Here is a 15,017-nt window from a genome sequence, read left to right as displayed (position 1 = left end):
TTAGGTGGATGGACCTACAGTCTGTCATACAGAGTGAAGTAAGTCAGAAAGAGAAAAACAAATACCGTATTATAATGCACATATATGGAATTAAAAAAAAAAAAAAGGGTACTGATGAACCTAGTTTCAGGGCAGGAATAAAGATGTATACATAGAGAATGGACTTGAGGACATGGGGTGGGAGGGGGAAGATGGGGAGAAGTGAGAGTAGCATCGACATATATACACTACCGAATGTAAAATAGTTAGCTAGCGGGAAGCAGCAGCATAGCACAGGGAGATCAGCTTGGTGCTTTGCGATGACCTAGAGGGGTGCAATAGGGAGCATGGGAGGGAGGGGATATGGGGACATATGTATGCATATGGTTGATTCACTTTGTTGTACAACAGAAACTAACACAGTATTGTGAAGCAATTATATTCCAATAAAGATCTATTAAAAATAAATACATTTTAAAAATAAATAAAATAAAATTACCGCTCAAGTCTCATACTATGGATTTTCACAGTTGGAAATCAATTCCAACGTAAAAAATATTGTCAATAGCAGGTCTTATTTTTTCCTTTCTAGAATAAAAATGGCAGGAAATTTTTCTTCTGCTTTCTTAAATACAGTCTAACTTTTTTACCATTCTTCTTCTATGTCAACGATACTCCTTGCCACTCCTGTATGTGTTTGTATATGGAGAGGCAGATTTTACTAACTGCTTAACAAATAACCAACAGGGAAAAGAAGCTGGTTTCCGACATTTTCCAAACATAAAGGCATGGTAATTTGAACAGTTCATGCTTTGCTATGGAGAAGACCTCACAGTATACAGCACAGCCTAAAATCTTTCACCTGTAAAGTTCTCAGGTTTTTCCTCTGTAGGTTGCTTTTGTTTGTTTTTTTTTTTAAAAAAAAAAAAGAGTTAGGGACCTTCCTGGTGGTCCAGTGGTTAAGACTCCGCATTCCCAATGCAGGGGTAACAGGTTCGATGCCTGGTCAGGGAACTAAGATCCCGCATGCCTCATGGAGTGGCCAAAAAATAAAATAAAATAAACCATCTATAGATTTCAAATAATAAAATTAAAGAAAAAAAGAATTAGAATGTAATATCAGTAAGTATCACCCTAACAGGGGAGACAAAAATTTGTCCTATAAAGTAGAAGGCCTTAGTAATAAGTCTTTTAAAGCCCTTTAAAGCTTTGTAGGTGAAAAAGAAAAAAATTCTGTTTCAGGGTAAGCCTAGCATAGATACATTATGAAATATTCAAAACATTTAAAAGTAAAGTATTATGTAAAAATTAATCACTTTTGTGATATATATATATATATACACATATACATATATATAAATACATATATATATATCTGCTACATGTTTCTCTAAGACCAAAAACATAACTTCATACCTCATAATCTGGTCCTCCAAAGTGAGATTTTTTCTTAAGTTCTGTCATGGCATTTTTGTATGCTTCCTCTATTCTTCTTCTCTTCTCACTTTCCTATTTAAAAAAAGAAAAGCAAGTGAAAAATTTATCATGTCAAGTGGGATTTTCTCTACATTTCATCAAAATTTTATAACTTGGCCCCAAAATAACTCCACTTCTGTGAAAAATGAGTATTCTTCTGCCCAAGAAAACACTTTTTTCTGGGCCATATATCACATACAAGCGACCATTTAAAATACCACTAAGATCGCCTTATAGGTAGGTTATATATTTAAATGGATTAAGTAACTACCAAAGTGTCTACACTTCAAAAAAACAAACAAAAAAAAGGATAAATTAGCACCAGAGAAATGCCTACAATATATATTCACGTGTTTGTTTCCCCCAGTAGGAGCTAAATTAATTTTGTTACAGACAAAAAGTCAAGTAATGGATGCCAGGAAGAAAATAACTCAATTATTGGTAGAATCAACAAATGCAAAAAGATATTCTAAAGAAAGATACCTTTCTTATACTTTCCAACTGCTGGTTAAAATTATTTTAGAGCTGAAAAAGAGCTTAGATTTCTACTTTAACCTTCTCCTTTTATAGACAGGTTCTATGGCTCTAAGAGTTTGCGCAAAGATCCAAGGACAAAATGTAAAAAGGTTGGCCTTGACACCAACCTCAAACTTTTTTTTTACAACAATGGACTACAATGAGTCAAGTGTGATATTAAAGCCCTACAAGCTTATAAAGAACCTAATGCCTTTATTCCCTCACCTCAAATATTTAAAGGGCTAAATTAAAGTCCACACCGAACTCACCCAGAGCTTAACTACTTCTAAAAACCCTACCTGAATTAAGCTAGTGCAAATCAATGAATTAGTTCAGTAGGCCCAAAGACTAACTGATTTTTGTGTACTGAAGAGAAAACAGGACTACAGACCCATCAGAATGGCTAAAATTTAAAAACACAAAAAATCACCCACAAAAAAAATGACAATACCAAGTGTTGTCAAGGGTGAAGAGCAACTGGAATTCTCATCTACTGCTGGTGGGAATATAAACTGATATAACCACTTTGGAAAATTGTTTGCCTCTACCCACTAAAGCTAAGCATATACCTCGTGAATAGATAATTTTACTGCTTGGTATGTGCCCAAGAGAAAAGAGTGCATATATCCACCAAAAGATACGTACAAGAATGCTCACAGCAGCTTTATTCACAACAGCCAAAATATAAAAAGTTAAATGTCCATCAGCAGGAAAAAGGAAAAAACAAATTGAAGTCATACAATGAAAATTCATTACACAATGAACAGCATACAGCAATAATACTATACAACAATAAAAAATAATAACTACCACTAAAAGTTACAAGATGAATGAACTTCACAGTCAGTGTTGAGGGGGCGGAGGAGCGAGCCAGACACACGAGTATATTTTGTATGATTCCATTTACATGCTGCTCAAGAACAGGCAAAACTAATCTATGACTGTATAAGTTAAAACTGTGGTCACTTCTTGAGGTACTGGTACAGCATGGACTAGGAAGGGGCATGAAGAAACCTTCTGAGGTGCTATAAAAGTTCTACATCTTGATTTGAGTGGTGGTTACAGGGAAGTATACATGTGTATAACACTCATCAAGCAGTACACTTAAGATTGGTATACTTCACTGTATATATGTTAAACCTTAATTTAAAAAAATGAACAAAACAAAAACACACAACACAGCAATAATATTAAAATGATTTCAAGGAAAGCGAAAAAACGTGAAATTACACACTTGTAAATCCACTAATATAAGCAAACATCTTCAATGAATAATTTTTTTCTTATTAACATTCTTAACAACTAAAATTTGTTTAATCTTAGAATTTTTGGTCTTCCTGGACACGACTGGCTAAAAATTAAGTACACTTCTTCTAGAAAAGAAAGAATTATTTTTATAGGTAACTAAGAATATTCAATCATTTAGCTGTAAGAACAATGGAAATGACGTTAGAAATGTACATAAGAGCTATTAAACATAAAATCAGAGAACTATTAGAGATTTGTATGTTATACACATCTATTGTATGTGTATATCTATTATATACATAAACATATATTAGAAATCTACACAAAAGGTACACAGCTATTAAATAGCTATTATTATATCACCTATCACCTACTTAATCACTCTCATTAGATTTTTAGCTCCTTGAAAAATGGTTTCCTGTACACTACTGTTTTCTCATTTCTAGCTTAGAGTCTAGCACACAACAAGCATATAAATACTTCTTGAATAAAACAACAATTTCAAGTAAACCATATTGTTAATACTGTATTTTCCTCCTCAATTATATGAATTACCTAAAAGACATGTTTGTTGATAAACAACTCTCTCTATTCAAGAACTTCCTAATCTTTACAGCGTGTGTATATATACATGTATGTATGCACATACACATATGTATATATACACACATGTATATACACACACATTGAATATATATGTATATACTGTGTATGCACACACGGACTTACATTTCCTGTAAAATGTAACTAGGAGCCTATATCAACCTTGAGAAGAAAATTATGGTGGAAAAGGTAAATAAGATTTGACATCAGATAGACCTGTAAAAGGATTACAAATTACAGCCATTTGCAGATTTCAATTAATACTACTATCTTTTGTGACTGTTATTTGGTTAAATGTGGTCTAACAAAACTGTTTTTTCACAGATCCTTTGGTATAGTCTACTTGTTGCTACCCAATAAAGAAAGAGAATGGATAAGATTACCAACATTGAAGACAACTGCAAGTACACATCCCTTTCAAATAAGAAATCTGATTGACAAAAAGATGGGGAAGCCATGTCTTATTTTTAATGAATTTTTTAAGGCAGTGTGGTTAGAGCATATGACTAGAGATGATGATCCTTTAGTGAAGGATAAGTAGACTGAAGAGAGGGGAGCTTAAGAGAAAGTTGCCAAAAAGTTTTGAATAAGCTAATCTGGATAAGTTGAATGATTCTCCTGAACAATTAGTCTAATGGATTTAAGGGATTGTCCTGTTTTCTGTGTTATTTTTTTGTGTGAACAGAGAATCTTCTAAAAATTGAATTTGATCCAAAATTGAAATCTATGACAATGTTAACAGTTCTACTCCAAAATAATAATGAAGTATCTGCATGTACCTTAAATGGACATTTTCATTGCTTGTTTTAAAAGAATACATATTGCTAGTCAACCTGGCTTACTCTCTCACATGCACGTAAGAATTCTGACCAATTCTCTTTTCTTTAAACATGGGGACCTTCCTAAACATACAGTGCTGTTTAAATCCTGTAGCCATTCTGCTATTACATCAATGATGACATTGCTTTCCTTAGTGTTCTGTTCACATTGATAAGACCTCCAAATTCCACAAGCAATATGACTCATTAATGAATGATAAGATTCTGATTGATGTCTGCCCTGATATCCAGAGCTGAAATATAGAAGAGTAAAATTCTTCTTATTCTGCTACTTAACACCTCTAGACAAGTCTCTGGGCCTCAGCTGCTGCTTCTATAAAATGATGGCACTGGACTAAATTCTCTAAGGTATGCTTTGGTTCTAAGATTTTATTGATGTTAAACTATAAACAAACGTTTTCCTACTAAATGAATTCACTGAGCCAAATTCTACTTCACACTCGCAACTGAAGATTCATATTATTATTATCAGTGCTGCAGTTTAAACAAAGGTGGGAAAGGTGAACATAAGGCAAATATTCAAGGAATAACAAAATGTGTGTTAAAGGATATCACAATGACCTTGGGAAACATACATGGCCATGAATGCAATAAGTTAATATTTAACTTTATAAATTGGTGTTTTTAGTAGTTCATATAACTTAAGTACAGTTTCATGTACTATACAATAAAGCTAGGAAATGTCAAATGGTTCATTACTTCTATTCCAAAGCATTACTGTTACCATTACAAAAACTTTTACGTTAAAATCCAATGAAGAATGCATATTGTACAGTAACCAAATACATAACTGGTGAATCTCATTAGAAAAATGAGTTTAAGATGCTCACAAAGTTTCAGAGGAATAGTACCACCTGCTACTTCTCTCAATCCAATAGATTTTTCCCTAAGAAGTTAGTTTGGTTTAAATGTTCGATCAGTATATAAACAAACAAAATCTGACTATTTTTTACAAAGAAGAAAAACAAATCTTACCTTATCCAGTCTCTTTTGCCAGCTGTCCTCACGTTTTACCATTAGTTCAATACAATGAGAAAGTGTAGCAAGGATTCCAGCAGTAGTTGCTTTAAAAGTTATCGCCTCCCCTTTAAAGTCTATACCATTAATTCCTTTTGGTGTTACATGTGGAAATACTGAAAAAAAAAATTATTCACTAAAAATCTTTTTAACAAAGAAATCATTCCTCAGCACAACTTAAAATTAGAAAATTTTTAGAAAACTATCACAACAGAGCAGACTTTCAAACTGTAATTTCCTTCCTGTTGGCCAACATTTTAAAATTTGCATCCATCTCTATGAGCAAAGAGGCCTGTGACAGCATATGTACTCTCAAGTCCTTTTTTCTGCATTCTGTTTCCTGAAATCTATTTGCTATGCTGCACCCAGTGAAGAAACTGGTAGGTGGAATAATACTTTAATAATAACACTCAAGACAGCCTAGAGTGAGACCTAATTATGGCAAGAACTACCTTACATTTTGAGAAATCCTGAATTTAACAAATATCTGAAAAGAAACTGCGAAAATGAATAAAGTAATATGTTAAAATTTAAATAAATGTCCAAATATAATTTGGGGACCAATGCACACATTAAACAGTTCTTCTGTTTACATATTATAATTCAAAGTTAGTCTTTGAATTAAATGAAAAATCTTAAAACTCATAAGATACAAATAAGAGAGCATAATATCTTATACTATAGTTAATAAGAAACCTTTTCAATAGAACTCTTTAAATGAAATAATGATACTTTAAACTTTAAAAACTCATATGTAGATACGACAGCAAAGGCACAATCCATAAGAGCTGACAAACTAAACTTCATCAAAATTTAAAGTTTCTGCTCTTGAAGGCATTGTTAAAAGAAGGAGAGTTACAGTTATGTAGGATAAGTCAGTCTAGAGAGCTAACCTACAGTTAATAAAATAATGGTAACTGTGAAGAGATACATTAATTAGCTTGACTGCAGTAATCATTTCATCATGTACACCAAATCATCATATTGGACACCTTAAATACATGTAATATCTATTTTAAAATTTTTTAAAAAAAGAATGAAGAGACAAGCCACAGACTGGGAGAAAACCTTTGCACAGAATATGTATGATAAAGGACATATCCTTTATCTATCTATACATTAATATAGGCATATTCTGTATTATAATATGCAAAATATAGTAATCTCAAACTCAACAATAAGGAAACATATAACCCAATTAAAAACTGAACCAAAGAATTGAACACACATTTCACTAAAGAAGAGATCAGGATGGCAAATAAGCAGATGAAACGATGCTCAATACTATTAGTTACTAGGGAAAAGCAAATTAAAACTACAGTGAGTACCACTACACATCTATTAGAAGACTAAAATTTTAAAAGACTGACCACGTCAAGTGTTAGTGGGGGTTCGGATGAACTTGAACTCTCATAAATATGACTGGTGAAATGCAGCTTGGAAGATTTTTAAAAGGTTAAATACATACCTACCATATGATTCAACCATTCCACCTCTGGGTATTTAGCCCAAAGAAATAAAGTATACGTACATAAAAGAAACTTGTATGTGAATGTTCACAGCAACATTATTTATAATAGCCCCAAACTGTAAACAACCCAAATGTCCACCAATAGACGAATGGGTTGAAGAAACTGTGGTTGTTACCTATACAAGGGAACACTACTCAGCAATGAAAAGAAATTAAATACTGATACGTACAACAACAATGAGAAATCTCAAACTGAGAAAGCAATCAGGCAAAAACACTGAGTTCATTTACATTAAATTCTAGAAAATGCAAACTAATCTATAGTGACAGAAAAATCAGTGGTTGTTTGAGAATGGAGGGAGGAAGGGAAGACAAAAGGGATGGAAGAAACTTTTGAGGGCAATGGACATAATAATGGTCTTGATTGTGGTGACAGCTTCTTGATAATATCAAAACTTACCAAACTGTACACTTTAAATATGTAGTTTACGGCGTGTTAATTATATCTCAGTAAAGTTGTTTTAAAACCTATTTTCTTTTTCTGGTATTTTCTGAAGATCCTTCCTATCACTATTTTCTACCATTCTTACCAAGACTGATGTTTTATTACAAACTACTATTTTTTTAAATAATCAACTTAGAAACTTAAAGTCATCTGTGTCCTATATATGAGGATGTGTGCCATTGTAATAATGGGTCCTCCATGCTGTTTGCTAATTTATATACAGTCAGTACAAGATGAAAGACCAACATAAAATGTCTTTGAAAAAACTTTTAGAAATGTACCTCTTCAGCTGCACTTAACTACTTTCAGAAGCTGTCACCCTCAAATCCTTTTCAGAATGATACAAGGGTTATGTAACAGATTTTTAAACTTTCAAACAGTTGAAAGTAAGTGTCTCAAACAGAGTAAGGTCTCTGAAATAAATTTCTCTCATGTTACATCTGTTAGGAAATGAAGGTCATGAAGACAAAACCTCATTTTAATTTGTCATCCACTGGGCTCCTCTAAGTACTGGTTACTTTGATTTTTGCTCTAAGTATCTTATAACTTATTTTGTAGAACTACATTAATCTTGATGGAAAAACTTAAGCAAAACCCCAAAGTACTCAATAATTTTAGATGAGTATACTCATCTAAATGTCTCAGCTGATCACAAGGGAAAGAAGATCTTAAAGAGACAAGGTGGCATGCCTTAGTTTCTTCTGGGAAAATGATACACTGTAGCAAAAGGAAGTTCAAAGTATGTGAATGTAACCATGCTTATGAAGGGCAGAGATGAAAGATATTATAAAATAATCTATAAATCTAGATTTTTAAGTACTTAAGCTCTTAAAATTATCATTCAAATCTATAGTTCTTTTAGTTGAACTGACATTATACAGTTCAAAACTCTTTTAAAGGTGGTAACATTCAGAAAATCAAGAAACCCCGAAGCTAACATCAACATGTCAAAAATAAAAACAAATACTGACAGAAGCCAAGAGATTTGTAATCCTTTCGTTTCATTAAGACTCCCAAACACTAATTTAAATAGTAGGCAACCTAAGGGGGAATCCTGAGCTTCTGTGGTGAGGATTTTTTCATTTCCCCACCTGAAATATTCCAAATGACTGTGTCCTTCTGGACATACAGGATGGCAACTTTGTTTAAATCTCCCACCTGTCTACTATGATAAAGAAGAAACATGGCTTAAGACTATGACCATGCTATTAATTGTACTAAGGTCAACAATCAACTGGTTTGGGACTACTGGTCTATTATAGATATGATTATTCTAACAAAGTAAGATACAGTTGGCTAAAAAACTAAATTTAAAATATTCTCACATGAAAAATCTGTGAGCTGAAAGACAATGAAAAGTGATCTGTGGCTGGTCCAACTTCTTCATTTAGACAATTAATGTATGAGCACCTGTACACAGACTATGTGGGAGAAAAGGACAAGATGATAATCATGTTTCATAGAGTAATGCATGTTCCATTAACATTAAATTGCCTCTCAATGAGTTTCATCAAGAGTATACCTTGATTTGACAGATTAGTTAATATTTACTGTCATTATTTTATATAGTAGATGACAATATGCTCTTGTATATTATTTACAAAACTGGAATACAAGTTACAAAATTGGTTAGAAAATATGGTTAAAAATATAGTTAAATGGGAACAACTGGAAAATATAATAGATATAAAAAATCCATGCAAGTAGCCATCTTTGACATGTAATTAATACAATTAATCATTAGAAATAAGGGTTTAGGGGTAGGAAATTTCTGACTTTAGATTGATTTAATCTAAAGTAGAGGCCAGGGAGTTCCTTGGCAGTCCAGTGGTTAGGACTCTGTGCTTTCATTGCTGAGGGCCCAGGTTCAATGCCTTGTCATGGAACTAAGATTCTACAAGCTGCATGGTGTGCCCCCCTCCCCCCAAGAAAAAGTAGAGGCCAAAAAATTGAACAGTACTAAGTCAGTGAATTTATTTACACTTTTTAAAAAATTTAAGTGTACATTTTATTTATTTATTTATTTATTTAGCTGCACCACACAGCTTATGGGATCTTAGTTCCCTGACCAGGGATTGAACCCAGGCCCTCGGCAGTGAAAGCAAGAGTCCTAACCACTGGACTGCCAGGGAATTCCCTAGTCTTTTTATAAATACCAGCTTTACTGAGATATAATTTTCACAGCATAAAATTCACTCATTAACACATACAATTAAATGATTCTCAGTATATTCACAGAGTGTACAAGCATCATCACAATCAAACTTTAGGACATTTTTATGAACCATCCCCTCAAATCCCACATACATTAGTAGTCACTTCCCATTTCCCCCAACCCTACTGCCCAGTTCTAGGAAACCACTAATACAGTTTCTGCTCTACGATTTGCCTCTGAATATTTCATATAAAGTAACAATGAGTGGTCTTCTGTGACTGGCTTCTTTCACTTAGCATAATATTTTCAAGGTTCATCCATGTTACAGCACATGTCAAGTATGTTATTCCTTCATATGGCTAAAAAATGTTCCATTTTGTTTATCTATTCGTTAGTGGATGGATGTTTGGGTTATTTCCACTTTTTGACTGTTATGAATAATACTGCAATGAACATCCATGTACAACTTTTTATATGGATGTATGTTTTCATTTCTCCTGAATATATACCTAGGAGTAGAACTGCTAGGTCCAATGGTGACACCATGTATAATATGTTGAGGAACTGCCACACTGTTTTCCAAAGCAGCTACACCTTGTTATGGTATTTCTTTCCGATTACAGCCAGCCTAATAGGTGTGAAGTGGTGTCTCACTGTGGTTTTGATTTGCATTTTCCTGATGGCTAATGAGTTGAGGAACTTTTCAGGTGCTCACTGGCCATTTGTATATCTTCTTTGGAAAAATGTCTATTGAGATGCTTCGCCCATTTTTGAACTGAGATATTTGTCTATTATAGATCTGTAAGAGTTCTTTATGTATTTTAAATACAAATCCCTTACCAGATAAATGATTGGCAAATGTTTTCTCCCATTTTGTAGGTTATCTTTTCACTTTTTGATAGTTTCCTTGAGCACAAAAGTTTAAAGTTTTGCTAAAAATCAAGAAAGCTTTGCCTTGCTCAAGGTGATTAACTCCTATATTTCTTCTAAGGTTTTATGGTGCTAGCTCTTTTAATTAGGTTTTTGATCCATTTTGAGTTAATTTTTGTGTTTGTGTGAAGTAGCGGTTCAACTTCATTCCTTAAATATGGATATCCAGCTGCCTAACACCATTTGTTGAAAAGACTTTTTTCCTGAGTTGTCTTGGCACTCCTGTGAAAAGTCACATTTATTTTACTATAAATGTGAGGGTTTATTTCTAGACTCTCAATTCTATTCCACTGTTCTATATATCTTTCCTTATGCCAGAACTATACTTTACTGTTGCTTTTGTAGTAAGTTATGAAATTGAAAGTGTGAGTCCTCCTACTTTGTTCTTTTTCAAGACTGTTGAAGCTACTCTGGGTCATTTGTATTTCCATATGAACTTTAGGATTAGCTTGTCCACTTGTGCGAAAATCCTACCTAGGATTTTGGTAAAGACTGGATTGAATCTACAGGTCAATTTGGGGAATACTGAATTTTTAACAATATTAAGTCATCTGATCCATGAACAGGGCAAATCTTTCCATCTATTTAGGTCTTCTTTAATTTTTTCAATAATGTTTTGTGGTCTTCATAATATAAGGTTTGTGCTTCTTTCGTTAAATTTATTCCTAGGTATTTAATCCTTTTTGATGCTGTTATAAACAAAACTATTTCCTTAACTTTATCTTCATATTCTTCATTTCTAGTGTATAAAAAATACTGGGTTGGCCAAAAAGTGTCTTCAGTTTTTAAGTAAAAATAAAAGACAAATTTTTCACTTTTACCATGAACTTTACTGAACATATGCACCCTTTTGTTCCACTACCTTCTGCCATTTTTCAAGCAACTCTGTAAGTCCATCTTCCCAAAACTTTTTATCTTTTCGAGCAAAGAATTGTTCCAGGTGCCTTTTATAGCTTCCAGGGAACAGAAATTTTTTCCATTAAGTGAATTTTGTAAAGACCAAAATAAATGGAAATCCGAAGGTGCAATGTCTGGTGAATATGGCGGATGAATCAGAACTTCTCACCCAAGCCGTAACAGTTGTTGCCTGGTCATCAAAGAAATGTGCAGTCTTGGGTTATCCCGATGGAAGAGTATGCGTTTTCTGTTGACTAATTCCAGATGCTTTTCATCGAATGCTGCTTTCAGTTGGTCTAATTGGGAGCAGTACTTGTTGGAATTAATCGTTTGGTTGTCCAAAAGGAGATCATAATAGAGGACTCCCTTCCAATCCCACCATATATACAACATCACATTCTTTGGATGAAGACCAGCCTTTGGTGTGGTTGGTGGTGGTTCATTTCACTTGCCCCACAATCTCTTCCGTTCCATATTATTGTACAGTATCCACTTTTCATCACCATCACAATTTGTTTTAAAAACAGACTGTTTTCATTACATTTAAGTAGAGAATCACATGTGGAAATACGTTCAAGAAGTCTTTTTTTCCTTAACTTATGTGGAACCCAAACATCAAAGTGATTCACATAACCAAGCTGGTGCAAATGATTTTCAACACTTGATTTGAATATTTTCAGTATGTCGGCTATTACCCATGTGGTATAACGTTGACTGTTCTAAATTAATGTCTCAGTTTGATTGCTATCAACTTCAACTGGTCTACCCTACCATGGAGCATTGTCCAGCGAGAAATCTCCAGCACAAAACTTCACAAACCACTTCTGATGTGTTCGATCAGTCACAGCACCTTCTCCATACACTGCACAAATCATTTTTTGGGTTTCAGTTGCATTTTTACCTTTCTTGACATGCAGCATAAAATGCTGAAAATGTTGTTTTTCTTCCATCTTTAATATTAAAACGACTACACAAAATTTCACCAATTTTGATAAATCTTTTTTAAAATGCACGCTGATATGCCAGCTGTCACATACAATCTAACAAAATTGTTTTGAATGACGTTAAAGCTGACTAAGTGCTACTAGAGCCTCTTACAGAAAAAACTGAATGAACCTTTTGGCCAATACAATACAACTGACTTTTTGTATACTGATCTTATATACTGCAGTCTCAATTTATTAGTCCTAATAGGTTTCTAGTGGATTCCTTATGATTTTTCTCTATGTAAGATAACGGCATCTTCAAACAGAGAAAGTTTTAATTCTCCCTTTTGAATCTGGATGCTTTTTATTTATTTTTCCTGCCCAGCTGTCCAGGTAGAATCTCTAATACATTATTGAACGCAAGTGGCAAGGTTGAACAATAGTTAGGAACAAGGTTGTCTTGTTCCTGATCTTAGGGGGAAAGCATTCAGTCTTCCACCATTAAAAGTGATGTTAACTGTGGGTTGCACTAAGAGATACTGGTTATCAAGGCAAAACTGGCCTCAGAGAATGATTAGTTAGGAAGTGCTCCCCCTATTCTACTTTTTGGAAGAATTTGTGAAGAACTGGTATTAATTTTTCTTTAAATGTTTAGTAAAATTCACCAGTGAAGTCACTGGAGCCTGGGCTTTTCTTTGTGGGAAGTTTTTTTACTAATTGTGTCTCTTTACTTATTATTGGTCTATTTGGATTTTGTAGGTCTTCTCGACATAGTTTCAACAGTTGGTGTCTTTGTAGGACTTTTGTCCATTTCATCTAAGTTATCTAATTTGTTGGCATACAGCTGTTCATAGCATCCCCCTATAATCTTTTTTATTCCTGTAAGGGCAGCAGTAATGTCCTCCCTTTCATTCCTGATTTTAATAAGTTGAGTCTTCTCCCCTTTTTTCTTGATCAGTTTAGTTAACAGTTTGTCAACTTTGCTTTTCAAAGAATCAACTTAAAGTTTCATTGATTCTCTATATTGTTTTTCAATTCTCTTTCTTCTTCATAATAAATGTGTTTCACCTACAAATTTCCCTCTAAGTACTGTGGCAGCCCATAAGTTGTGGCATCTTGTGTTTCTGCTTTCATTCACCTCACAGTATTTTCTAATGCCCTTGGTGATTTCTGTCTTTGATCCACTGGTTATTTATGAGTGTGTTAATTTCTACATATTTCTGAATTTCCCAAATTTCTGTTATTAATTTCCAATTTCATTCCACTGTGGCTGGAGGACATACTTTACTTGATTTCAGTCCTTTTAAACTAATTAAAGCCTGTTTTGTGGCCAAGCATAAGGTCTATAATAAAGAATATTCCATGAACAATTGAGAAGAATATATATTTTTCTATTGTTAGGTGGAGCGTTCTGTGAATGTCTACTAGGTCTGTTTATTTAGACTATTCGAATATTTTACTGTCTTGTTGATCTTTATCCTATTTGTTCTATTCATTATTGAAAGTTGGTTATTGAAGTCTCAAACTGTTACTATTGACTTGTCTCTTTGGTCAGTTTTTGCTTCATGTATTTTGGGGCTCTGTTGTTACATGCAAATACGTATTTTATTGTCATAAAATCTCTCCTTTTGTCTCTAGAAATATAATTTTTAAAAGATGGCATAGAATTTAACAGAAGAAAACTTATATAGAGGTAGATGAGAAGTTTGTTCACAAAAGATTGAGGAAACATTCCTTTCACTGTGATCTAGAACTCTTAAAAGTCTTTAACTAAGGAAGGTGTTTTCTAATTCAAAAATTTCTCCTCTGCTCTAATCTTCAAATTACTTTAATTGCCTTTCTTCTCATCTTAGAATATCTGGAAGTTTTACTCCTGTTTTAGTCTTCGCTGCATAACCCCCATTCCTATTCCTGGCATATTTACTAGTAGGTTGGTAAACTAGTTCTAAATTTTAAAAAACTTCAGTATAGTTACATCACAATATTTGATCTAGACCTAACCTTTAATAATGGCCCTAATGGTAAGAACATTACAATGACCACTCCCAAGAACAGAGTATTATTTTTCCCTCTTCCAACAGTTGATCAATCTAGGACTAAGACCCTGTTTCTGAGAGATGACTAAAATACCTTAATCCCAGACTACAATCAAGTAGTTCCAGATTTAAAGACTATGCTCTGTTCACTTTACCGGATTATACTCAATGCTTCTGACTAACTTATTTCTAGAGCTTAGCCATAAAAAGATACTTTCCACCTATGATGATTTTCAAGAGTTAATTTCCATCAACATTAAGAAAGGAATTCTGTTCTTTAATTGAAATATAGTTGATTTACAATGTTGTGTTAATTACTGCTGTACAGCAAAGTGATTCAGTTATACATATATATACATTCTTTTTCATATTCTTTTCCATTATGGTTTAATCACAGGATACTGAATATGGTTCCCTGT

At 33.4% G+C, this 15,017-nt stretch overlaps 1 protein-coding gene across 2 annotated transcripts in view; it reads right to left on the bottom strand.

Annotated features, from left to right (window-relative positions):
* Window positions 1-15,017, bottom strand: part of CERT1 (ceramide transporter 1) — a 129,158-nt gene that overhangs the window by 50,880 nt on the left and 63,261 nt on the right. For both annotated transcript variants that reach the window (XM_060009298.2, XM_060009297.1), the window contains exons 7-8: window positions 5,637-5,794; window positions 1,396-1,488 (exon numbers count right to left, since the gene is read on the bottom strand). In XM_060009298.2, coding sequence (XP_059865281.1) covers window positions 1,396-1,488; window positions 5,637-5,794 — 251 coding nt within the window. The remainder of the gene's footprint in view (window positions 1-1,395; window positions 1,489-5,636; window positions 5,795-15,017) is intronic.

This window comes from Delphinus delphis, chromosome 3, assembly GCF_949987515.2.
Source record: "Delphinus delphis chromosome 3, mDelDel1.2, whole genome shotgun sequence".
NCBI classification, from domain to species: domain Eukaryota; kingdom Metazoa; phylum Chordata; class Mammalia; order Artiodactyla; family Delphinidae; genus Delphinus; species Delphinus delphis.
The sequence above is the reverse complement of the archived record's forward strand: the minus strand, read 5'-3'. Positions and strand labels throughout refer to the sequence as shown.